We start from the raw sequence: 27,037 nt of genomic DNA, 5'->3' as shown, positions 1-27,037 counted from the left end.
TCCATAGAGGCCAGAATACAATTTGTTATCAAGTATTTGGAGGAAGTGAACTGCCTCTCAACCTCACCCTCTGAGTCCCCATCTCAGCAGGCAGGTCTTAACAGCTATGACCCATTGGAAATGACAAGGCAACAGGACTCATGAGGTCCAGCTAGTAAGCCAGACCTGGGCCTCTACACTGTATACTACAAAGTTTAAGTTTGGGACCATTTCAACACCCAAAGGTTCTCCAAAGCTGGCTCATTCTGGCTTCACCAGAGATGTGTAGGAAGTAACTCCATACAGGTTTTTTGGCTCAGCTGAATGAAGTGAGAAAAGGTGGCTGTGATCAAAGGACTGAGATTTCTCATGCCAGCGTCTTCTGCACTGAACTAGGTTAGGGACTCTTAGGGCCAGATCCTCAGCAGATGCACATCAGTGCGGTCTGGGGAACCCACAGTCACAGTGCCCTGCGCTGGCAATGATCTAGGACTCTCATACCCTCACATGGTAAGGTGTGCAGCTTCCATCCCACACCACTCCCTTCCCTGCCAAGATCCCTCTTCTTTTGCTCCCCATTCCCAAGTCACAGCTAGCTGACAGCCTACACAGTATGTCCACCTGACCCTCCAGAGGGGCTTTAGGGGAAATGGTCTCCACCACAGAGTCTAATATGCAAATCCTTCATCCTCCACCATTGCTCAGCCTAATGCACTTCTACAGGGACATACTAACTGGATGGGTCCTTTACAGAAATATTGCATGGGGACCTGGCAGCTGAATGATAGCATCAAGTTAATTGGGACAGAGTCAGCATCAGTTTGGCTCACTGGACACCCATTTGGCCACTGCTAAGGAGTGAAGTGTTGTTTAACTGAAAGATAAGAAAAGGTGAATATACAGGCCATTTATATAACTGTATCCAAATAAAATTTTAAACAACAATGAAATGCTGTGTGTGTCACTTTCATTCAAGACAGGACAGAGTTATTTGAAGCAGGTGTGTTTTTTTCCCTTTTAATGGCCTCAAACTGGGTCAGTCTACTGCCCAGCAGGAAGCCCTAATTAAGAGGAGTGGAGTAATTTAAACACATCCAGCTGGTGCTCCAGCCTGCGTCTATACTTGATACCCAATTCTCTGTGCTGGCCCTTAGTGCATGGGCACAAGTATGCCTGGATAGCCAGAAAGTAAATGTAAAGCGTTGTGGGTTAAGGAGCAATGACTGAGCTGGACTCTCATTCTTCTTCTTGGTTATTCTCTACATTACAAGTGAAAGGGTCCAATAAAGCACCCTCCATCCTATGGCTCATGACCATGCTCTGAACATGATGGAAAGAGAAAGAAGGGCTGATGGCGTGAGAAGAGTATATTGTGTTTCACAGATTTTTTTAATAGTAGAATCATAGAATATCAGGGTTGGAAGGGACCTCAGGAGGTCATCTAGTCCAACCCTCTGCTCAAAGCAGGACCAATCCCCAACTAAATCATCCCAGCCAGGTTTTGTCAAGCCTGACCTAAAAAACCTCTCAGGAAGGAGATTCCACCTCCTCCCTAGGGAACCCATTCCAGTGCTTCACCACCCTCCTAGTGAAAAAGTTTTTCCTAATATCCAACCTAAATTTCCCCCACTGCAACTTGAGATCATTCATTACTCCTTGTTCTGTCATCTGCTATCACTGAGAACAGTCTAGATCCATCCTCTTTGGAACCCCCTTTCAGGGAGTTGAAAGCAGCCATCTAATCCCCCCTCATTCTTCTCTTCTGCAGACTAAATAATCCCAGTTCCCTCAGTCTCTCCTCAAAAATAATGTGCTCCAGCCCCCTAATCATTTTTAAAAGCGGCAAAGAGTCCTGTGGCACCTTATAGACTAACAGACATATTGGAGCATAAGCTTTCATGGGTGAATACCCACTTCGTCAGATGCATGTAGTAGAAATTTCCAGAGGCAGGTATAAATATGCAAGCAAGAATCAGGCTAGGGATGACGAGGTTAGTTCAATCCAGGAGGACGAGGACCTCTTCTAGTAGTTGAGGTGTGAACACCAAGGGAGGAGAAACTGCTTTTGTAGTTGGCGAGCCATTTACAGTCTGTGTTTAATCCTGAGCTGATGGTGTCAAATTTGCAAATGAACTGAAGCTCAGCAGTTTCTCTTTGAAGTCTGGTCCTGAAGTTTTTTTGCTTCAGGATAGCTACCTGGAACAACGCTTACTCAGCTCTCGTCCACTCATGCCCCTTCTCTACCTACGCTGCACTGATGACATCATCATCATCTGGACCCATGGGAAGGAAACCCTGGAAGAATTCCACCCCACCCAACCTCAGCCTGAACCAATCTACACGGGAGGTACACTTCCTAGACACCACAGTGCAAGTAAGTGACGGTCACGTTACCACCACCGTCTACCGAAAACCCACTGACTGCTATGCCTCCCTTCATGCCTCCACCTTCCATCCCGGACACACCACATAATCCATTGTCTACAGCCAAGCGCTGAGGTGCAACCACATTTGCTCCAACCCCTCAGACAGAGGCCAACACCTACAAGATCTTCACCAAGCATTCTCAAAATTACAATACCCACACAAGAAAATAAGGAAACAGACAGCAGAGCCAGACATGTACCCAGAAGCCTCCTGCTGCAAGACAAGCCCAAGAAAGAAACCAACAGAACTCCACTGGCCATCACATACAGTCCTCAGCTAAAACTTCTCCAGCGCATCATCAATGATCTACAACCCATCCTGGACAACGATCCCTCACTTTCACAGGCCTTGAGAGGCAGGCCAGTCCTCGCCCACAGACAACCCGCCAACCTGAAGCATATTCTCACCAGCAACTACACACCACACCATAGTAACTAACTCAGGAACCAATCCATGCAACAAACCTCGATGCTAACTCTGCCCACATACCTACACCAGTGACACCATCACAAGACCTAACCAGATCCGCCACACCATCTCCGGTTCATTCACCTGCACGTCCACCAATGTAATATATGCCATCATGTGCCAGCAATGACCCTCTGCTATATACATCGGCCAAACTGGACAGTCCCTACGTAAAAGGATAAATGGACACAAATCAGATACTAGGAATGGCAATATACAAAAACCTGAAGGAGAACACTTCAACCTCCCTGGACACACAATAGCAGATTTAAAAAAACTTCAGGACCAGACTTCAAAGAGAAACTGCTGAGCTTCAGTTCATTTGCAAATTTGACACTGTCAGCTCAGGATTAAACACAGACTGTGAATGGCTCGCAGATTCAAAAGCAGATTCTCCTCCCTTGGTGTTCACACCTCAACTGCTAGAAGAAGGCCTCATCCTCCCTGATTGAACTAACATCATTATCCCTAGCCTGATTCTTGCTTGCATATTTATACCTGCCCCTGGAAATTTCCACTACATGCATCCGACGAAGCGGGTATTCACCCACGAAAGCTTATGCTCCAATACATCTGTTAGTCTATGAGGTGCCACAGGACTCTTTGTTGCTTTTACAGATCCAGACTAACACAGCTACCCCTCTGATACTAATAATTTTGTTGCCCCCTGTTGGACTCTTTCCAATTTTTCCACATCCTTCTTGTAGTGGGGGGCCCAAAACTGGAAACAGTACTCCAGATGAGGCCTCACCAATGTCCAATAGAGGGGAACGATCACATCCCTCGATCTGCTGGCAATGCCCCTACTTATACAGCCCAAAATGCTGTTGGCCTTCTTGGCAACAAGGGCACACTGTTGACTCATATTCAGCTTCTCGTCTACTGTAATCCTTAGGTCCTTTTCTGCAGAACTGCTGCCGAGCCATTCGGTCCCTAGTCTGTAGCAGTGCATGGGATTCTTTTGTCCTAAGTGCAGGACTCTGCACTTGTCCTTGTTGAACCTCATCAGATTTCTTTTGGACCAATCCTCTAATTTGTCCAGGGCCCTTTGGATCCTATCCCTATCCTCCAGCGTATCTATCTCTCCTCCCAGTTTAGTGTCATCTGCAAACTTGCTGAGGGCGCAGTCCACGCCATCCTCCAGATCATTAATGAAGATATTGAATAAAACTGGCACCAGGACCGACACTTGGGGCACTCCACTTGATGCTAGCTACCAACTAGACATGGAGCCGTTGATCACCACCCATTGAGCCCGACTTGCAAATTAGATTGGCCACCACTCGCATCAATGTTCCCTCTCATTTTTTCCATCCAGGTGCGGAATAAGTTTTGTTATGTGCACCGAGGTATGTGTGGATGTGCACCACCAGTAGAAACAAAAAAACCTAGATATAATATATATTTTTTAAAAGTTACCATAGGGATAATTACTCCCTCCAGCCGGGACAAGTTAGGCATTTTAGAAATCACTACTCAAAGAATTAAACTTAAGTGCAAGAGAGAAATAAAAATTATGAAAAGCATTATCAGTCAAAACCCTAAAATAATACACTTTGAAAGAATAAAATTACAAAGCATATATGTGCATTGCAGAAAGTACCAAGAAGTAACAACAACATTAATGCAAGTATGTGTTGGGAGGTGAGTGAGATACACAGCGTAAGAGTGGGTGTGTTTGTGTATGTTGCCTCTTTAAGACATTCACTGAAAGCTCTTCTGATCTGTCCTGAGTCCTGTTGTCTCCCCTCCTCAGAGATGGGGTACAGAGGGAGGGAGAGACAGAGAGAGACTGTGTGAGCTGGCTGCTGGTGAAATCTCAGAAACAGTGCATTGTCTCTTTAAAAAAGGCACTCAGCCACTCACCATTCAGACCTCAGACGTTCCAAGTCCTCCTGAGCCAGGCTGTCCCCTCTGCCCTGCTCTGCGGAGATGGAGTGCAGGGGCAGGGGACACTCTGACATCAGCACCCTCCTCCCCTGCTCTGCACAGCCAGCAGGAGGGTCCCGGGAGTAGCTGCAGGATGACACAATGTCGGGGGAGGGGCACCTAAACACATGCTGCTGGCTGTGTGTGCTCTCTAACCAGCTGGGCAGCATTTGAATCTCTCCTGCATGGCCGCCCAAGCACGAAGCTCACCGGGACCACAGGTGGTGGGCCAAAGTCAGGCCATCCTAGAGCTGGGGGGAGTGAGGGGATGTCTGCACAGTAGATTCACTCACGTGATCTGCACATGGGGCTAAGTCTCCAGGCTGGCATAGCCCAGGTGTGAGCAGCCACACTGCAAAGCCACATGAGTCAGTGAGTCCGCACTGGTGCTCCACTCACCTGTGGGAGGTGCTAAGACTTCTGGTCATATCCCATGGTTCTTAGTACCTCAGTAAACTGAGCCCCTCTGATTCCCAGTGCATTGTGGGAGAACCCATCTGTTTTTGCATGGAGGAAAGTCAGATTAGAGACAGCCCCTTGGTAAGCATACACAGTGAAACAAGCCCCGGCAGGCGAGTACAGTCCATGCCTTCCTGTACTGAGCAGGGAAAGCAAAAAGGGTATTAGGTTCCCCACAGCTTGTGGCTGTTTTCCATTGGCCGGATGACAGGATTTCACGCTCACCCAGAGGGGGCTGCAGCATCCCTCCATTCTTCTCGCAGTTCCCTATGGGCTGGATTTCAGCAGAGTCCACCAGCCGCCAGAAGTCATTCTTGTTGTCACTGCCATCAAGACGCAGGCGCAGCCGTGCGCCTGTCAGACCCACCACAGTGGCGATGCAGGTGGAGGTGGTGTTTCTGGGGTCCTGGGCTTCTAGTTTCATGCTGATCTTGAATTCATTGCTGGGCGGCGTGTACGACTGCAGAGAACAAGAGCCAGGATTTCACATATGTCCCATTTCCTTCCCAGAACCCCAGCCCCAAGCCCCACTGCTCCTGGTAACTGAGGATGGACAGTGCCCCCCAGGCCAGTGCTGAAGCAGGTGCCAGAGAGCAGCAAGGAGAGCTCAGTGAATGAAGGCCCTGGCACCCAGCCACCCACAATCTATCGCCTTTCGCCACAAGTTTCACCTTGAGCCAGCTCCTTTTCTGGGGCCTTGCCCCATCTGAGACATCCACCAGCATAACACAAAGGAGCTATTTAACAGCCCCCAAACACACACAGACTGTCCTTTGCTTTTAAAATACAATAAAACAAATACATTTTGAGCGGGTAAGTGAGGAGCTCCAAGCACCAGCTGTAGCACAGGCTAACCTTGGAACTCCACACACAGTTCTGCTGATGCCCCTCAATCCTGACCCACCTCACCCCTGCTAGTTCAGTCCTGGGCCCTCACATCAACCTGACTGATGATTTTGGCAGCCTGCATAGCCAGGCAACATAGCCAGATATTGGATACTACACCCCAGGAGAAAGTGAAACAGCTCACCGAGATCCAGGGCATTTTGCAGAAGGGAAACTGTGCAAAACACTCCCTTTACTGGCCTGCATTCAGTGAAATTTAAATCGTAACTACACTAAGCAATGATCTAGCTTATATACACTTCCCTCCAGCACCTGAGCTCAGCAGAGACACAGAGCTTTGATGTTCCCACCCATGCACATCTGAGAGTTAAGTCCCCTGGGTTATTCTATAACATTCATGGCTTGTATAAATGTATCTCTTATCTTTGCTTAACCACACACAGTCCTGCCAAGAGCCTGCTTTCCCTACTGCTCCTTCCTCTTGGATTAAAGGGCCAGAGCCTATTCTAAGGCTTGTCCTGAATCGGAGTTCTACGATCACAAAAAGACCCTCGCCCTCTGCACCCAAGATGCCACCCAACAAATTACCTGCTTGAAGCAATGGGCAGGAGCTGGGATGGCACACGTTTCTTTCAGGTATTTATCCCAGGTGAAGTGACCTGCAAAGAGGGGAGAAAAGGGGGTTAAAATGGGACCCTAGAAAACAGCAAAACACTCAGGAAAGCAGCCACCCAGGACTCCTTACACCATTATCACCAGATCTCTATCCAAGAGACGAGAAGAACTGGCTTATATTGACCTGTCCTCTGCACCACCAAAGTCCTGGATTTCCAGGCTGGAGAGGGGGAGATGGTAGCACTGCATTGGGTACAAGCTGCTTTTCTCACCGATCTCACAAACCCATAGGCTGCATGATGATGTAAGCTGCCAGAGGAGAAAGCAGAGTCTCCCAGCGAATTGCTCCTTCAGGCCATACATTTAACACGCTGCTCAGTCTTGGAGTTAAGAACAAGTCACTGAAGGATGAGAGCTCAATCACCCCAAAGTCAACAGCAAAGCTTTATACTCTATTGACTTTATGGCTGCTGCGTTAGCTGGGGCTCTTTTTCCTCTTAAGAAACCAAACAGATTTGGGCAGAAATCATACAGTTTGTAATAGCTGATTAGTGGACTGGTCAGCAATAAATCACCTGTCCTGAACAGTTAGTTCACAGCTTAGGGTCTGTCTACACTGCAATTAAAAACCTGCAGCTGGCCCATGCCAGCTGACTCAGGCTCATGGAGCTTGGTCTAAGGGGCTGTTTAACTGCACTGCTGATGTTCGGGCTTGAGCTGGAGCCCAGGGTCTCGGACCCTGCAAGGTAGGACTGCAGCCCGCATGTCTATACAGCAGTTAAACAGCCCCTTAGCCCGGAGCCCCACGAGCCTGAGTCAGCTGGCAAGGGCCAGCTGTGAGTGTCTAAGGGTGTGTTTACACTGCCCATGTTACAGTGCGGTAACATGGGCAGTGTAAACACGCTTTATCATCCGGAGTGCAGCTCCCAGCGATACAGCACTGTCTACACTGGTGCTTTTCAGTACTAAAACTTTTGCCGCTCGGGGTGGAGGGGTGTTTTTTCACATACTTGAACGACTTAAAGTTTTAGTGCTGAAAGTTGCAGCATAGACACAGGCTAAGTGAGTGTCTAATTGCAGCCCAGACATACCCTCCAGGCAGGGATTTACAGAGGCAATCTTATTCAATGCAAAGGCTCCTTCATCTGGAAACAACCACTAGGGGAAGGGCTGAGCACATTTTATCACTGTCTGTGCTGCTCTTCAAATGTACATGCATGGCCAGGGAAAGCGTTAAGCTACCCAGGAAGACTTACTAAATGAGGAATTTACTGAAGTGGCCGAAGCAGATCAAGACTCCTGCCACTTAGAGTAAGCAGATAAGAAAGGATCTTTTACAAGAGCCTGCATGACATTTGCTTCTATTCACACACACAGCACCCAAGAGACCTCTATTTTCAAATCATCACAAGAGCACCAGTGGCAGCAGAACAATTACAGAGTCAGTTACAGTTCCCATTGTACACATCAGGTTTTTAATCTGCTTATTATTTGATATAAAAGCTTTATTAAGGAGAAAATATAAGGTGGGGTGGTTAAGCACTTGAAGGTCTGGAAATACAAAAGTTAAGGTTATACACACAACCTTCACTCTGCCCCATGTGTATATGCAGGAAGAATAATGCAGAACCTGTAAGGACATAATCTCTCAAATACTACATTAGAAACACCATTTGTCTACAATCTTACATGCACACTAGTAGCGCACACATTTTTTCATTCTTTTACACTGTATTTAAACTTGTTTCATTGCTATAATGACCCAATATATTTCTGTTGACAGATTGTTAATGTAGGGTGCTCCTTTCTCTAAGATATGTATTTTAAGCAGTTAGCCAGCATTCATTGTCTCTTCAAAACAGCATGGCGTCCCATAGCTGCAATCCAGAAGATGAAAGGCTTAACTGCAAAACAAACTGAGGGTTTGTTTACACACAAAAGTTGTCTCAGTTTAACTAAAGCTGTAATTTTAAACTGGTTTAGTGAAGCCAGTGCAACTTTGTGAATGGACATTCTTACATGTCTTACAAGCTAAACGAGTATAAGCCAGGTTTAAACCAACCTGCATAGACACTAGATGCCTAAATCACTTTTGAAAAGAGGCTGAGGTGCTTTTAAGATTTTTACCCACAAAAGCTTTTCTTTTTTGCACTATGGGAGAAGTGGATTTATTTGCCTCCTCTCTCCTCTTATGCAACACCAGGCAAAGCCTTTCTGCTCGAACTTTCTAAATCAATCCACCTTTTGGCAGAGACCAAACCTAGAAGATTCCAGACTGAACAGTGAATATTTAAGAAAGCTGCGTGCCACTGAAAACAGAGTGTTAGGATGGAAACTTATGTAAGCTTAAACTCTAGTGCTGTTTGCTGCCTTTGCACTATAATGTCAGCAGACACACAGCAGTGAAACAGACTCACTGTTCTCATGGGTTTTTTTGGTAACAATTTATTTTTAAAGAATTGAAGCAAAAAAGGGAGGATAGAAGATTTCTCTGTTTAATGAAAACTGACTTTTTAAAAAAAATAAGAACAAATGTGGCAAATTTAGGGCCCCACAATCTTGTATTGGTAATTCCTTTATATACATATGCACACGTTTAATTACAGGACATTTTTTTTTAAAAATCACTCCCTTGTAGACAGTGAATGGCACAGATAACTTTGGGTAACTTAACCTTGTGCATTCTACACAAATGCAATGTATTAGTAGCAGAAGTGATAAAAATTCTTAGCCCTTTGTATAATGCTTTTCATCCAGAGATCTCAAAGCGCTTTACAAAGGTGGGAAAATTACCCCATTTTACAGATTCCAAGTGGACTGACACAAGAGTTTTGTCAAGGAAGGGAAGAAAGCAGTCAGTGATGCAGAACTGGGCAGGATATATCCAAAAAATTTTTTGGCCAGGGAGTAGAGAACATATTTGGAGCTCTGCACTGGGAAAGAGAGCAAACAATTTAATATAGATACATTAGGCTTGGTCATCTTAACCTTGGCTTCTCTGGTCCCTCCCCAGATTGATCCAAACATGATTATTAACTTGCACATTCAATTCCAACTCTGTCTGCACTGGAGCCTAGCACCCCTGGTGCACACTCTAAAGAGAGCACAGGAGCCAGATGCCAAGCCACCTTTTGATGCCACCTTAAAGCAATGGTACTTTCACAGATTATAATACCAGAAGGGACCACTGTAATCATCTAGTTCGACCTCCCATATAACACAGGCCAAACAGTCTGTTTTCAGTATTCTGTTACTATTCGGATGGGATATGAATCATTCTGCCTCTAGAGCCCAAGCCGGTAGCAACCAAACATTATATAGAATCATAGAATATCAGGGTTGGAAGGGACCCCAGAAGGTCATCTAGTCCAACCCCCTGCTCAAAGCAGGACCAAGTCCCAGTTAAATCATCCCAGCCAGGGCTTTGTCAAGCCTGACCTTAAAAACCTCTAAGGAAGGAGATTCTACCACCTCCCTAGGTAACGCATTCCAGTATTTCACCACCCTCTTAGTGAAAAAGTTTTTCCTAATATCCAATCTAAACCTCCCCCATTGCAACTTGAGACCATTACTCCTCGTTCTGTCATCTGCTACCATTGAGAACAGTCTAGAGCCATCCTCTTTGAAACCCCCTTTCAGGTAGTTGAAAGCAGCTATCAAATCCCCCCTCATTCTTCTCTTCTGCAGACTAAACAATCCCAGCTCCCTCAGCCTCTCCTCATAAGTCATGTGCTCTAGACCCCTAATCATTTTCGTTGCCCTTCGTTGTACTCTTTCCAATTTATCCACATCCTTCCTGTAGTGTGGGGCCCAAAACTGGACACAGTACTCCAGATGAGGCCTCACCAGTGTCGAATAGAGGGGAACGATCACGTCCCTCGATCTGCTCGCTATGCCCCTACTTATACATCCCAAAATGCCATTGGCCTTCTTGGCAACAAGGGCACACTGCTGACTCATATCCAGCTTCTCGTCCACTGTCACCCCTAGGTCCTTTTCCGCAGAAAAAAATATGCTGAATGGCTGTTCAGTGGCTTGAGTTTGTGGCTGTAGTCCAGTTCTTAGCGAGCTCTTCATGTCACATAAACTAGCATCTCAACTGGCGCTAACTGACCCCCTTGCTGGCTGACTCAGCAGAGGTGCCGAGGACTGAATGGACCATGAAGACCGAACTCTCTCTCACCCCTAAAAGCGGACAGCGGTGAAGAATGCGGACAGAGCAGAGGGAGGAAAGCATGCCTTGCTGATGCCTGCTCTATGGGAAAAGAGTTTGGTCTCTAGCACTGTCTGGCATCTTTCACTAGCACTAAATTCACTTCTTGTCAGACACCCCCCCGTTCCGTCCCATCCCCGCACCCCAGATTCTGCTGCTCCTTTCATTCCTCCTGCAAATCACAAATTTTGGCCAATATGCAGGGAGCACCACTCTTACATGAACCTGAATGATCATATATTGATTTGTTCAGCAGAGTCAAATAAACCAATATACTTATAACATAACAAAATCAGGAAATTCAGCGAGGAACATGCCATAATACAGAGAGTTACAGCTGGGCCTTAAACAAACAAGAGCCAAGAAGTTCAAAGCTACATCACCCCAGGTAACTTGACTAGCATGAACATATTGATTAAGAGCCCAAGCTGTCACTCTTCCTCGCTCTAGGCAGTGCCTTGCTCCATGAGTATCCTTAATGAAGGTATTAATCAGCGTGAGTAAAAGTGGCAGAATTGGGCCCTAACCCACTTTAAAAACCACTTACTAGAGAAAAACACTCCACGTGCACAAGAGGTCAAGCTACGGGACTTGTGACCAAAGTCTTAACTCCCTGACTTGCATTGGTTTAAATTCACAACCATATGTTGTACTTAATGCAACTCTTTTGCCTGGAATTTGAATGAGGCTGGAGTTTTTGTTTGTGTGTTTAAATGAAATCTGGTTTGGGCTCCATTAGCATTTCAGTCCTCAAGGGGTCATCAATCCTATTGAACACGATGCATGTGCATTTCGTGTCTCATCTGTGCAAGGAGAGTTTGCCCTACCCAGGTCAAGGCGTCCCATTAAAGTCTGCAGTCCATACGTGAGCCTGCTAAATAGTATCAGGGCAGCATATGAAAGCAGGACAGTCTGTCCAGATTCAGTACAGAAAAATGACAATGCCAGTGTCTTCTCTGCTCGCAATTCCAATCACATTAGTGGCTTTCCAAAATGCAAGAATTCACCCTCCCAAGCAGCCAGACTCTCATTCTTTGATGACAGCAGAATTCCTGCAGATCCTACTTGACTGTACTTTCCATGGGTTCTCGCTATCACAGAGCTGTTCATCTAGGTTTCACATTCACCACAAATACCAGTGGAACTCCTAATGCACTCCACTTTCCTGCCCTGCCACATATAGAATAAGAATTTACTCAGGATTAATGGGTTTAGAACAGTATATGCTGCCACTCCCTTGTCCTAAGAGGTGCCTTGGTCCACTTTTAACTTCGCCAGGAACCATTTTCACATTGTGTTTAGGACCCCTGTGTCACAGATCCATGAATCTGGTGCTCTCACACAGCTGTGGAAGAGTCCCTGGGAGGAACACCTTCAGTGTGTTAACCCCCTTGGGGTCATACTCGCACTGGGATATGTCCCTTGGCTTTACCGTCTCCTGAGACCAAGCCTCGGAGCCTTCAACACCCCTGCTACACACTATAAGCTTCCCTCAGCGAGTCCATCTGAATTGGGCACGTGAGAAGACTTATCCACCCAAAAAGAGCAATGCACATCCCAACTCTTGACTCTGAGCCAGCACTGTAAAAGCAGAAGGTTTACTAGATGTTTGGAACACAGCATAGAAAGTCCTTGGTTATCACAAAGAACAGAAAGTTACAGCCTGGTCCATCTGGGTCAGTTTGGAGCCCAGAGCTCTCTTCGTGCCCTTTTAGTCTCAGTCCAGAAGAGTGAGCCCTGCTTCCAGCAGCCCACATGTAATGACCCCCCCCACAAGGGCCCTCCTCTGTCCTTTGTTCTGGTTTCCCAGACAAAAATGGTCACCCTGCTCTTTGCTCTCCAGCTGGTCAAAACTGGCTGGCTTTCTGCAGAGGTTGGGCTCCCCCAATCGTTAGTTGCTAGGTACCAATTGACTGGACTATTGTCTGGGCCCAGTGCCCAGACAGCTAGGCAACAGTCACACCTGGATCTCTAGGTGTCTGCAATGAGCAAACAGCCTTTTCCCACCCACCTAGTTAACCATGTGGCATACAGGAGAAACTGAGGCACACAGTAGTCATACAAAATATTATGAAAAATTCCCATTTTGTCACAACTTGTCACCCAGAAAGCAGCCAAACATGGAGGCCTTGTGTGCAGCTTTGCGATATGCAGGTGAGCATTTGCTGCAGTGAGGGGATTCCTATTGTTACACAAGTACTTGTTCAGTTTATAGACAATTAACTGATCCTGAGCACAGTGCATCTCTTTAGCAATTCCTCACCCTGGCTGGGAGCTCAGAGACTTTCAGCATGGGATGGAGAATGATAAAGGATAGCAAACCCATCACGTTATCAAATTTCAGGGAGAGGCACCATTTCAAATCAATCTCGTCCCTGAAAAAAATATACCCTCCCCACACCCTGGAATAATGCAGCACCCAGCAAAACGGAGATCATGAAGGAGGCCCTACAGACTACTAGGAGGGGCATATGCAGGATTCTCCAAGACATGATGGCGCCCTGTGATGGTGGATAATGCTCATGCCTTCAGGCATAGTCCTGAGACACAGATGAGAATCCCCAGAGTTGCCCCCTAGGATATATCTCAGGGCCCAATGAAACCCAGAGACCCAACACTTCCCTAAAACCCAGAGCCCCCATGCACAGCAGGGAGCTAGTTTAATGGCTCTAAGAAACATAAGAACGCCCTACACAACGGCATGCAGTGTTCTATGTTAGGAACTATTCGCTTTGGGAATGCTTTGTTAATTTCTTATGGCTCAGTAGATGCGTTTAGTGGGGAATCTGTAAATTAAACGGGTTTCAGAGTAGCAGCCATGTTAGTCTGTATTTGCAAAAAGAAAAGGAGTACTTGTGGCACCTCAGAGACTAACAAATTTATTTGAGCATAAGGTTTCGTGAGCTACAGCTCACTTTATCAGATGCATTCAGTCATGCATTCAGTCTGACTAATGCATCCGATGAAGTGAGCTGTAGCTCACGAAAGCTCATGCTCAAATAAATTTGTTAGTCTCTAAGGTGCCATAAGTACTCCTTTTCTTTTTGTAAATTAAACCTTACTAACACACCGAGATTATAAAGCTAGGTAAAAAGTGGGGCCTTGTCATAAATTACACTGCTCCAAGCAGTCAGAACTCATCCAGACGTCTCTTCTGAAAGACAGCAGGAACTGTCAGTTTTATAAACTTAATCTGCAGATGCTCTGCACACTACCACAACCTGCCCTGCCAATGAACTGGATAGACCATGGTCTCTAAGGGAGGAAAGGAGTGATTAACTCTCATGCTGAGAACTCTAGACCTTGCCCTCAGCTCCTAAGAGACTGCCAGCTGTGCTGACTCGCAAGGGGCTCCAGTCTACTGGGGTGGACACCAACATCCTGCTGCTGGAAAAATGGGGAAGTGTAGTATTTGGTGTTTGGATACCGTCACAATCGCACACACAGGACTGGGCCTAGATTAACCATTTCACATGAACGTGAAAGAAACAGTTCACCTATAGTGCCAGAGAACATGTACCCTCGTGCAAACAGTCATTTCTACATACTCCTGCTATGGGCAAGGCCCCTTAAATGCAGTTTGCATCAGTTTTCCAGCCTGTGTGGTGAGTTTCTGTCCTCAGCAATTCAATGACCTCAAGGAGAGAAACCAGAAGGGAGCTGAGAAGCACCTTCTTACCTTGGTACTGGGAAGGAGACTCTGATGGGCGGCCATACTTGTGCTTTCTACCATCTTTCCAGTCTATGGCTAAGACAAGAAACAAAGCATTCATGTGAATGAGGAAGCCCACCTAATTCAGTTCTACTCTTCAGCATGAGGTGGTCAAGCAGCTACTCACTGGACACTGCCTTGGTTTCCTCTGACTCACAGGCGCTTTGTATCTCCCAGGGAAGAAATGACCCCAGACAAGAGGAAAGATCCCACTGTTTGACTCACTCTCTCCCCATCAACATCCACTGCAGAATTTACCAAGCCCCCATTTCAGTTTACATCAGCCTCATCCCACTGAGTTCAAGAGAAGGAAAATTCGTCCTCAGGTGTCTACTGGGTCTCAATCTCTACCAACTCTCACGTGCTAATATTCATCGTTAATGATGAGCCAAGAGGCAAGGAACAAACCTTTTCACTTTCTAGTTTTTAACATTTGAAATGAGGCTAAAGGCTGATGGGCTTCAAGGACAGACCCTGAGAGGGGGGAAATGAAAGTGAAAGGGAGCTGCCTCCCCCTGTGCTGTTTTATGGGAGGGGGAAGCCTGGATCAGATCCCCATTTCCAAATAAAGGTCAGTGCAGCTATTCCCTTCCCCATCATCCACCTAGCCCTTCTCCTGGTGATCTAGGGGCTTGGACATCAATGGGTTTCCTCCGAAGTCCTGAAGGATCATACATAAAATATCAGGAGTCTGAGCTCCAATATGGGGTGCTCACCGCCCAGGTCATCAGGGCCTGAAACACTGAGTATTGTTCAACTCCTGCACAGAGAGCCAAATTCAGCTTGATAGCATCCCACGGGCTGCTCAAGAAATGGCTCCACAGGGTGTCACAAAGATGGTGGCCACAGACTGTGAAGTGGCATAAAAATGGAGGGATTCTAAAGACCCGTCCCAAAGCGTGATAAGCAACAAAACAGACAACTCCACACAAGGAAGCCCGACAGACCACGCATTAATAGGCTACTAGTCCCGGTTTGGGTGAGCTGCTTATCAAACGAGGCTGCACCATGCACTGGTAACTGACTAATGCACACCCCAGCATGCCTTACTGCTATTACAGTCTAGCTCATTTATTTTACATTGCATTTTTAAAGCTATTTTAAGCTATTCTGATGCTGTTTTAAGAAGCAATTTTGTGGCGCTCTATGAAATATACTCTTCCACCATGAAAAGAAGTTTTTAGTGAAAGGATACAAGAAAAAGATGTAGGGAAATGGATTTAAAAAGCTCTCAACGAGAACCTGAAAGAGCCACAAACTACTGCTGAAAGGACAGTTGGCCCACCTAGGGGAGAGGCCAGGTTAAAACAGCCATATTCTCCTTCAGCTCCTTATTTTCCCCACACCTTCCAAAGCACCTCCTTTTGCTGTCACATACAGTCAATGTAATAGTGAGGACACCCCACATGTGAATGACTGGACTTGGTGCATAACTCTGACCATCAAAAACGAGCCCAGCTGGCCAATCAGAATGTGGCTTTGGGCAATCTGTGTTTCCAGGCAGACTAACAACCGATATTTCACATGGAGGGAGATGTTCTAACACCTCCTGAGCAATGCAAGGATGGATCAGACAAAGCTCAGAAGACAGAGATGGAGAATATCTATGGGGGCACTTAATGCCCCCACCCCCAGCATTGCAGGATTGTGCCCTCCCATACCATACTTCTGCTCAAATGCTCACTACTTCGGGCATTCTGGATTACTTTATTGAGTTCGCTGCAGGATAAGTCACATTTCTGCAGTTAATTTTTTTAATGCAAAATCCTTCATTAGCAGCACACAAAACCAACAAAAGGGGAAGGAAACTCCAGGAACACAGGGGCTCCGCTGTGCAAATTACTTTAGCTAAAAAAGTTCAGTGAATTATAGAAAACCAGGTAAATAGGACAGGAACCTGTTTGTATCCAGCACATGGACTGATTCTGGAACATATGGCACTGCATTCACAACACAGAGGTCACAACAGCAACACTAGCTAGCCTCCTGCTCCACGCGGCAAAAAGATGACAAGCAGTGTGAGAGGCCACATTGATGACTAATCAACCTGCCTCTTATTTCCAGGCCTTCCAGCTGCCTCCCAGCATGTGCTCCCTGTTTTCCTTCATTTACTTTCACTTCATTAAAGGACAAGTGGTTCTAGAAAGAAAATAATGCTCCTGCAAGATAAACCTCTGGAGAAGCAAAGGAGACATAAAAAAAATAAAGGGAAGGGGGAAGAAATCAAGCATGGAAATCTACCGCAATAAACGTGTGCATGTAGCAGATGTCAACAAAACTGCAGTGGATGCTTCACTCTTTACTATTCTCCCCTCCCCCATCCTTTGTAGAAAGCGTGATGAGATCACTCCAGTGAAATGCACATGTATGGAACAACACTAAAGGAAATCAATATTTCTTTAGAGAACAAAAGCCCTTAACTGCTAAGATGCAAACAGACTGCTTGGGTTTATCCTTCTGTTTAGGCATACAGCACACAGGCAGCTTGCTTGTAACTACACAGTGCTCCTTGTGTCTGCAGTTGCAATACCTTGTAATGGGATGAAAGCAACTAGAGGTAAGTTCCTATGATATATTTGATCTCCACAAGGTAGGCTGGTCTTCAGTTTCATGCCTCATTAGAAGGGCTTCTAACAGAAAGCACCAGCTCAGATCATGCTGGGAGCACTAGCAGATGGTGCATGGACCAGGCTTCACAGTGGAATATCGCTGCCTGACATGATGCCCCAGATGCTGCAGGGGTGCTACGACGATAGCAAAAGCTCCCGTCAAATGGTCTTGCCACCCAAGCCAGCCTAAGTGGTTCCTTAAAAGGTCTGTGACAGTTATTATTGTGTACAAGATGGTAAAGGGACTCTGCAGCAATGGGAACTGAAGTCTTACCTATGAAGCAGTGCAGATAGCTGCAGGGTGAGCTCCCCCATGCTATTCCCCCAGTGATCTCTGCCCTGACCTGGCGGCACCCCGCAGCATCACTGGGACTGAGAGGTCTCCACAGCAGTTCAGCTTTGCATCTCTTGTGAGCAGATTGCACTGGCACAGGGATGGACTAAATGACAACAGAGATTTTTCTTTAACTTCTACCCATCTGGACTACTGTCCAAGGGAGACCTACTCCACTCCCTTCGGGCTTTGCCCCAGAGCAGGACACAGGTCCCAGAGCTTCCTCTCCACCTTCATACCAACTCTCTAATGATCTACAATTGATTCATTAGTTTATACCCAACTAATCAAAGGGCTTTCGCCTAGACCAAGCATTACCACTTACCTTTCTGAGGGCCTGGCTTCCGCATTATACCGCTTGCTGCCGTCCTTAGCTGGAACTAGCTTGGCTTTAGCTACCTGAAGATGTCTAGGACAAAAGAAACAAACATGATAAAATTCTCAGCTCTGCACCATACAAGTGTCTGCAATATTAAATAAATATGCAGTGGAGAAAAATAAGTATCCTTTCATCCCAGGCTGCTTAGAAAATCTCTTATTGCTAATGTGGACAATACACGTCAAACCTTCTGAAACCAGAAGGTTCTTTCTCCAATAAGTGAGCAACTTTAAATTTATAGCAGCAGCGTATGCAAATCTCTGTGCTCACTGTACAGGTCCCCGGTGGGGGGTTGTTCTTGCTCTCTAACTGAGAGAGAGAGAGAGAGAGAGAGAGAGAGAGAGAGAGAGGACATTTATTAAAGAAACACATGGAAATGTAATATTAACCTGGCAATGAGAGTAACAATCTCCAGCATGGAAACTGCAGTTTGAATTGCACATGGCAATTCTGTGCAATTAGGAAGAGGAATTGGACATGGAGGCAGGAAATATTTTTCTGGTATTGCTGCAATGCAAGTCCTAGCTGCTGATCTGTGTTTGCTTCCCAATTTAAGGAGGGCTAGCTAGTAAGTAAGTAAAGGGATTTGTATTTTTGTCATAAGAAAAAAATTATTGATCATCAAAGCCAGCTGGAAATTTACTCCAGATATTTAGGTGAAAGGTCACGCTTCCCTTCTTAGCCAGGTCACAGGAGGTCTGAAGGCCAGTTTCACTTGTACCATACTGCCTAAACCCCGATTGAAAATTCCTAAAATAAGTGGCTAAGACCTACACAAGTCCACAGTGACAGACTCAGGAAAGCTAGCAAAAGCATGTACTGACACTAAACTAAATGAAAGATGCAAGCATGTCAATACAAATTCCCTCATTTAACTGTATGGGCAATTCCAAAATTGGAATCTCTCTGCAAAAGGAAATCACATCACAGGCTGCAATGCTAGATTTCTGTTTAAAGAGACACTGTCAGGTCCAATTTAGCTATAAAATTTTGATTTTGTAGAACAGACTTTTACCAAACGTAGGACAAGATTTTATTCTAATGGATGATTTTTTAAATTAAAACTTTCTTCTCCGGTGTTTGCAACCTTAAACAATCTCCAAAATCAACATGAATATCAATAAAAGAAAGGTTTCAGAGTAGCAGCCGTGTTAGTCTGTATTCGCAAAAAGAAAAGGAGGACTTGTGGCACCTTAGAGACTAACACATTTATTTGAGCATAAGCTTTCGTGAGCTACAGCTCACTTCATCGGATGCATGCAGTGGAAAATACAGGGGGGAGATTTATATACACAGAGAACATGAAACAATGGGTGTTACAAGAGTGATCAGGTAAGGTGAGCTATTACCAGCAGGGGGGACAGGATGGACCCTTTGTAGCGATACTCAAGGTGGGCCATTTCCAGCAGTTGATGAGAACGTCTGAGGAATAGTAGCGGGGGGAGGTGGGGGTGGAGGAGGGGAGGGGAGAAATAAACATGGGGAAATAGTTTTATTTTGTGTAATGACCCATCCACTCCCAGTCTCTATTCAAGCCCAAGTTAATTATATCCAGTTTGCAAATTAACTCCAATTCAGCAGTCTCTCATTGGAGTCTGTTTTTGAAGAATTGCAACTTTTAGGTCTATAATCGAGTGACCGAGATTGAAGTGTTCTCCAACTGGTTTTTGAATGTTATAATTCTTGACGTCTGATTTGTGTCCATTTATTCTTTTACGTAGAGACTGTCCAGTTTGACCAATGTACATGGCAGAGGGGCATTGCTGGCACATGATGGCATATATCATATTGGTAGATGCGCAGGTGAACGAGCCTCTGATAGTGTGGCTGATGTGATTAGGCCCTATGATGGTATCCCCTGAATAGATATGTGGACAGAGTTGGCAATGCTGAACTTTAGTTTCCCGAGCCACAATACATATAGGTATCAGTTGAACACAATGTTTTATTGGTATACAGTAGACCCCCGTTTATCTGAGTCACCATAATCCAGCTCTCCGTATTAACCGAACCACCAGCCGTCAGGGAGTGACTGCACAGCTGGGGCTCAGGTGGTCACCTGAAGGCAGCTGGTGCTTCAGTTAATACGGAGAGCCAGACAATGAAGGCTGGGATAAACAGGGTTCTACTGTATATGTCTTGTCTCCCCCGTCATGTAAAAATTAAACATTCTCTGCAAAAATGAAAATTCACCATTTTTACGTGGCTAGGATTTCTAGGACCCCTGGTTATTACCAACACCACGGGGAAACGTAGGAGCAAGATTTTGGAAACTAAATACATATTATTCAGAAGAAGTCTGAAATCCAAAGCCACTATGGCAGCTTTCCCTGAGCCACTCACAGTTCCACATGCTAGGCCGGCTACACAAGGGAAATAAAAATCCTTCATTTATTAGACAGAAGGAAAACCAGTATAGAAGAGAGAATCACCATCTTCATCCAAGCAATCAGAGTGCAAGACTCTCGATGTAAAAGCGATCAACAACCAGCCTCTACCTCTGTAAGAAACCAGCCTAGCAGAAGGAAGATGTAGAAAGCTCTGCCTTCCACAGGTACTGATGTGATATTTAATGCAGTGAAGTGTTCAAATACCAGTGGTAAGCACCACAGACATGGCTATAAATAACCAAATTGGAACCAGAGGTCTAATATGAAAATGAACAAGGGTTGACAAATCCACTTGTCTAGCCAGGAAGGAGGCTTTCCCAGGTAAGTACTATCAACTTCAGCAGAATCCAAGGGTTTGTCTAAAAAGGCTCCTCAGCCAGAATCTTTAGTCAGGTTCTTTGAATATTAACCTGATCCTTAATACATAATAAGTAATGTATAATATAGCATGTTAACATTTTATTGCAACTTTGCCTTAAAAATAAAAAAAAACTTTCAGCCATTACTGTTGCAAAAATAACCTTTTACAGACAAATAAAATATAAACCAATAGTCTTCCTAGGTCTGCACACACAGCTCCCTTGCCCCTGTTACTGCTCAGAGCATTCCAAACCTGAAGCAAAGTGAAAACTGACCAGTCTAGCTGGATTTCATTGCTGCTTTTAAGAACCCTATAAGCAGCCGAGAAACTGACCAAAAACAAACGAGTCAGTTTCACCCACAGAAGGAAATCCTAGAGCTATTCACTGGAGAGAACTGAAAAAATGGAGACTGGGGGAAGGTTAGCATAACTGAGGCACAACTTTACCATAGCAACTCAGGGAATGGGGGGGAATAGGAAAGAGAATGTTCCTTTTCCCTGCAAGAGGGGATTAAAATTTATCAGGCACCTATTATTTGAGCCCAATTTTTAGAAGGAAGCCTCTGAGAAGAGTATAGAGACTGCACCTCGGTAGGAATGTCAGTACCCTAGCCCTTCTCAAACTGGTATGAGGTTGGATTTGTGTACATTAGGAGTTTTGGGGCCTGTAATTCCCAGTGCATATTTATCATCAATAAATAGACTTAGCAGAAGCTGTAGAGACAAGACCAGGAATTTAATCACTGTGTTGGCACGGTTAGGTGACACAGTGATAGAAATGCCAAACCTTGTCTACACTTCACTGGTGGTAACAACGGGAAGCTGGAGATGCACCTAGAGGGAATTCCAAGCCTGAAATATCCTAGTTTGATTCTGTGAGCCTTCTTTATAGAAATATAGGGATGGAAGGAACCTCAAGAAATCATCTAGTCCATCCCCTACACTGAGGCAAGATAACTTTATCTAAACCATCCATGACAGGTGTTTGTCTAACCAGTTCTTGAAAATCTCTAATGACGGGAATTCCACAACCTCCTTTAGAAGCCTATTCCAGAACTTAACTATCCTTTTAGTTAGAAAGGTTTTCCTAAAATCAAACCTAAATCTCCCTTGCTGCAGATTAAGACAATTACTTCTTGTCCTACCTTCAGTGGACATGGAGAACAGTTGATCACCATCCCCTTTATAACAGTCTGTCATAGCGTAATTCCCCGAGTCCTATCAGCCCTTAACCACTAACCACAACCACTCCAGGTCTCCTTCTCTACTACCCTTTTTTATTGTATTTTATATTTACAATACCTCACCAGTTTCTCCATTTGCTTCTAAGGAAGGATGCAGTAGCTACAGCAGCCAGCCCTGCCTACTTCTGCTTTCCTTCAAGCTCCCAACTCTTCCTCTGACACTCCCTTTCTGTCTGCTTATATAGGCCTAGCTGCTGGGGATACTTCCACCCAATTAGCCCGAGATGTACCCCCATTCAGTTACTGGCTTCATCTGACCACTGCCTTTCAATCAGAGCTCAATCAGCGTAAACAGGTAGGAATTTGAATGACTGGGATGCCGATTTAACGCCAGAGCCAGCAAACCCTGTTACAGAGCCCCAAACGTATTTGAAGGCTGTTATTGGGTCCCCCCTCACTTTCCTTTTTTTAAGATTAAACATGCCCAGGTTTTTTCACCTTTTCTCACAGGTGAAGTTTTCTAAACCTTGTATCAGTTTTGTTGCTCTCCTCTGGACTCTCTCCAATTTATCTACATCTTTCCTATAGGATGGTACCCAGAATTTGACACAGTACTCCAGCTGAGGCCTCCCCAGTGCCAAGCGAGCAAGACAATTACCTCCCATATCTTACATAAAATATTCCTGCAATATACTAAGAATATTAGATATTTTTGCATATTGTTGACTCCTATTCAATTTGCAATCCACTATAATTCTGAGATCCTTTTCCACAGTATTACTGCCTAGCCAGTTATTCCCCATTTTGTAGTTGTGCACTTGATTTTTCCTTTCTAAAGTACAATACTCTGCATTTGTCTTTATTGAATTTCATCTGGTTGATTACCTTGGTAAACTGGAGAACTGGTCTATAATTTTGAATTCTAATCCTATCCTCCAAAGTGCTAGCAAGCTCTCCCACCTTGGTGTCATCCACACATTTTAAAAGCACACTTGCCACTTTGTTACCCAAGTCACTAATGAAAATACTGAATACCACCAGACCCAGGACCCCACTAAATACATCTTCCCACTTTGACAGCAAACCATGGATAACTACTCTTTGAGTTACTGAGTTTTCAACCAGCTTTGTATCTACCTTATAGTAATTTCATCTAGAGCAGGGGTAGCCAAACTGAGTCTGAGAAGGAGCCACAATTTACCAATGTATATTGCCAAAGAGCCACAGTAATAAGTCAGCAGCCCCCCTTCAGCTCCCACCACCCCTGCTCCCAGCACCTCCCACCCACTGGCAGCCCCACCGATCAGCGCTTCCCCCTCCCTCCCCGCACCTCCCAATCAGCTGTTTTGTGGCGTGCAGGAGTCTCTGGGAGGAGTGGGGGAGGGAGAGCGAGATCATGACAGGCTCAAGGGATGGGGTGGGAAGGGGTGGAGATGGGGCAGGGCCTGTGGCAGAGCCAGGGGTTGAGCAGTGAGCACCCCCGGCACATTGGAAAGTTGGCAACTGTAGCTCCAGCCCCGGAGTCGGTGCCTATACAAGGAGACACATATTAACTTCTGGAGAGCCACGTGTGACTCCAGAGCCCCAGGTTGGCCACCCCGATCTAGAGCACATATCCCTAGTATGGAACTCTGTCAAAAGCCGTACTAAATGCACAATACATGACATCTAACGACCCCCTCTCCAGTAACCCTATCAAAGAAGGAAATTCAGTTAGTTTGGCATGATTTGTTCTTGACTACTCCTTATCACCCTGTTATCCTCTAGATGCTTACAACTTGATTGTTTAATAATCTGTTCCAGTATCTTTACAGATATCAAAGTTAGGCTGACTGGTCTATAATTTCCCGGGTCGTCTTTGTTCCCCTTTCTAAAGACAGATACTATGTTTGCCCTTCTCTAGTTCGCTGGGACTTCACCCATTCTCCACGAGTTCTTGAAGATAATCACTAACAGTTCTGAGATTGCTTCAGCGAGCTCAAGTACTCTAGGGTGAATTTCATCAGGACTTCCTGACTTGAAAATACAGCTAACTCATCTAAACACTCCTTAACCTGCTCTTTCACTATTCTGGCTTGTGTTCCTTCCCCCTTATTGTTAATATTAAATTTGTTAAACAGCTGTTCACAATTAACCTTTTTAGTGAAGACTGAAGCAACACAGACATTAAACACCTCAGCCTTATTGGTGTCATCTATTACTAGCTCTCCTTCCACACTAAGCAGAGGATCTACACTTTCCTTCATCTTTATGTTGATCCTTAGGTATTTACACAATACCTTCTGATTGGCTTTTACGTCCCTTGCTAGTTATAACTCATTTTGTGCCTTAGCCTTCCTGATTTTGTCCCTGTATTCTCGTGCTATTCTTTTGAACTCAAACCTTAGCAATGTATCCATGTTTCCACTTTCTGTAGGATTCCTTTCTAATTTTCAGGTCATTAAAGTGCTCCTGGTGCAGCCCATATTAGCTTCCTATCTTTCCTTTGTGACCACATGATTTTCTGTTGTGCCTTTAACATTGTTTCTTTGAGAAACCAGTAGCTTTTCTGAATTCATTTTTTCCCTTAGATATTTTTCCCATGGGACCTTGCACTGCACATTTCCGAGTTTTTTTTTTTTTTAAAAAAGTCTGCCTTTTTGAAGTCCATTGTCCTTATTATGCTGCTCCAACTCCTTCTTTTCCTTAGAATCATGAAATCTGTCATTTCATGAACACTTTCAACCAAGTTGCCTTCCACATTCAGATTCACAACCAGTTCCTCTCTATTAGTCATAATCAAGTTAAAAACGGCTGCCCTCAGGTTACTTCCTCTACTTTCTGAAACAAGAAGTTGTCCCAAACACATTCCAAGAACTTACTGTACATTTTCTCTTTTGCTGTATTACTTTTTTCAACAGATGCCTGGGTAGTTAAAGTCCCCCATTACTACCAGATCATGTGTTTTGGCTATTTCTGTTACTTGTTCTAGAAATGCCTCCTTCACCGCCTCCTCCAGATTTGGTGAATGAATTGTAGTGCAGAAAGGTAAAGGAGGCGAGGAGGAACAGCAAAGAGAAGAATGGTGTACGAATGCATGCCGCCATATGCACAACATGGTATAAGGGACTGAAGGCTAGGAGGATATTTGAAGAACAAACAACAAAAGCTGTGTGCCAGTAACTGATGGAAGAATCTGGCTCTAAAATAGATGAGGAATTCTTCAAGAACTTCAGAAGCAGTGTGCCCTGGGGAGAGTGTGTCAGCTGTACCACCAACATATAAAGGAGGCAATCGAAGAGGATAAGAAAACAAAGAAGCTAAATTATATCTTTGCACTAGTGTTCACCACAGGATAAGAGGGAAGTAGCTTCCTTGGGGTTACTCTGCACAGATAAGGAGGCACTGTCAGTGACAGAGGTATCCAAAGAGAGGTGATGGCACAGTTAGACAAATTAAATTCCAGTAGATCTCCATAGCCAGATGATTTATATTGGAATTTAGAAAGAACTAAAAACCAAATTAGCTGAGCTAATAATAAAATAAATAATATAGCATTAAAAAGAGCTACTATGCAGGAGGACTAGAGGGTGACCAGTGTTGTATGCGTGTTTTTTTTAAAAGGTGCTGTTGAGGATGATCCTAGGAATCAGTGGCTGGCGAACCTTACTTCAGTATCACACAAAATAGTTAAGAATTAAAAAAACACTTGTAACCAGTATCCTGTGATGCTTTGGCTGCAGAATCTAGCACTGCACTCCAGAATCAAAGCTTTCATTTTTTTAAAAAAAAGACTAAGTTTCCAGCCCATATTATCATCAAGTTAAATTCAAAAGCATGAACCAAATGTATACTGCTATAGTGCTGTCTTCCTGAAAAAATAGGTCAGAGGTGCAAATTTATCTCAATACGACATTATCTCTGAAACCTAAGAAGTTTAACTATTTCACTGAACATCATTTTAGCAGAAACATACATCTAATGTACTTATCCCACAACTCCCTAGATGCCAAAAGCCCCAATACGGCTCTAGAGAACTGCTGTAACTTCCAGCTCCCCAGGACAACTTCTGCAAGGCAGGTATGCATTGTCAGTACACATACAAAGCTCTGTGGCATATCAAAAACTGAAAATACGGAGAAAAAATAAAAAACTGAATTTAATCTCAAATTGAACAACAAAGGCTAATGTACTGCTTACTTTATGCATTTTCATATTTTATGCATTATAACTTCCGTATTTTAATTTAAATGAAGCTGCCACAGAATTCTCAGTCTGCTACACCAAAGCGCCAGAATGCAGGTATTCTGAAATACACCTCTGATGTGGAGAACAGGACAGAAACAAACCAATACATCTTTTGTAAATGTAAATCATGTCACACAAGGAAAGAATAAAGAGACCAGAATTGTTCAACATGAAAAAGAGAAAAATCAGAGGAGAGATATTAGAGCTATATAAAATAATGAACAGTGTAGAGAAGGTCACTCAAGGACTCCCATTTGCCTGTCCCAGAGTACAATAGATACTTCTATAACATTAAAAACATGACACGTCTAAAACAGATAGAAGGAAATAAATTTTGCTGCTGCTGGACACTATCAATGCAATGCAGCAGTACCATTCAAAAAAGGATTAGACATCCAGATAAAGAACATCATCTGTAATTACACAGCTGAGACAGAAATTACATAGACTATCAATACCATGCTCCAAGGTAAAAGCTGAATGGTAGCTGGGATGAGCAAGAAAACCCTTCTCTATGGTATAGTACTACATAAGTAGCTGCATTTTGTGAGGCAAAGGAAGGAGGGCAGGAGTATGTCTTCCAGTTGAAGCTTCTGGCATGGGCCATTGTCTGAGGCAGGATAACAGATTATACCAGCCATTGGTCAGTTCACACAAGACAGTTCTGGTCTCCAGAAATCTAAACAGAAAGGGAAAATTCTGTCTTACTAGTGAGTTTTCATTGTAGGACTCTCAATGTCAGTCAATCTTCACAGTGGGGTGTTCTCTATCACTATAGCAACTGAAGGCAGGCCAGATATTTGCTCTGAATCTGGGTTTAGAATGGCCCCACAGGAAGAACGTTCCAGAAGGACAGTATTTTTCAGCTTTGGATACTAACTATATGAAAATTTAAAAGTGCTATA

General features: G+C 44.6%; 1 protein-coding gene across 21 annotated transcripts in view; it reads right to left on the bottom strand.

The window, feature by feature from the left end:
• Positions 1 to 27,037, bottom strand: part of SCMH1 (Scm polycomb group protein homolog 1) — a 113,307-nt gene that overhangs the window by 71,939 nt on the left and 14,331 nt on the right. For 10 of the 21 annotated variants that reach the window (XM_043506215.1, XM_038377333.2, XM_038377346.2 and 7 more), the window contains 4 exons: positions 17,917 to 18,000; positions 14,616 to 14,684; positions 6,697 to 6,767; positions 5,488 to 5,722 (listed from right to left, as the gene is read on the bottom strand). In XM_043506215.1, coding sequence (XP_043362150.1) covers positions 5,488 to 5,722; positions 6,697 to 6,767; positions 14,616 to 14,684; positions 17,917 to 17,941 — 400 coding nt within the window. In that variant the 5' untranslated portion in view covers positions 17,942 to 18,000. Of the gene's footprint in view, positions 1 to 5,487; positions 5,723 to 6,696; positions 6,768 to 14,615; positions 14,685 to 17,531; positions 17,698 to 17,916; positions 18,001 to 27,037 lie in introns of all 21 variants that reach the window. The other 11 variants (XM_043506218.1, XM_038377339.2, XM_038377347.2 and 8 more) reach the window with 2 other exon arrangements.

The sequence above is a fragment of the Dermochelys coriacea genome, chromosome 19 (assembly GCF_009764565.3).
Source record: "Dermochelys coriacea isolate rDerCor1 chromosome 19, rDerCor1.pri.v4, whole genome shotgun sequence".
Classification (NCBI taxonomy): Eukaryota; Metazoa; Chordata; order Testudines; family Dermochelyidae; genus Dermochelys; species Dermochelys coriacea.
The sequence above is the reverse complement of the archived record's forward strand: the minus strand, read 5'-3'. Positions and strand labels throughout refer to the sequence as shown.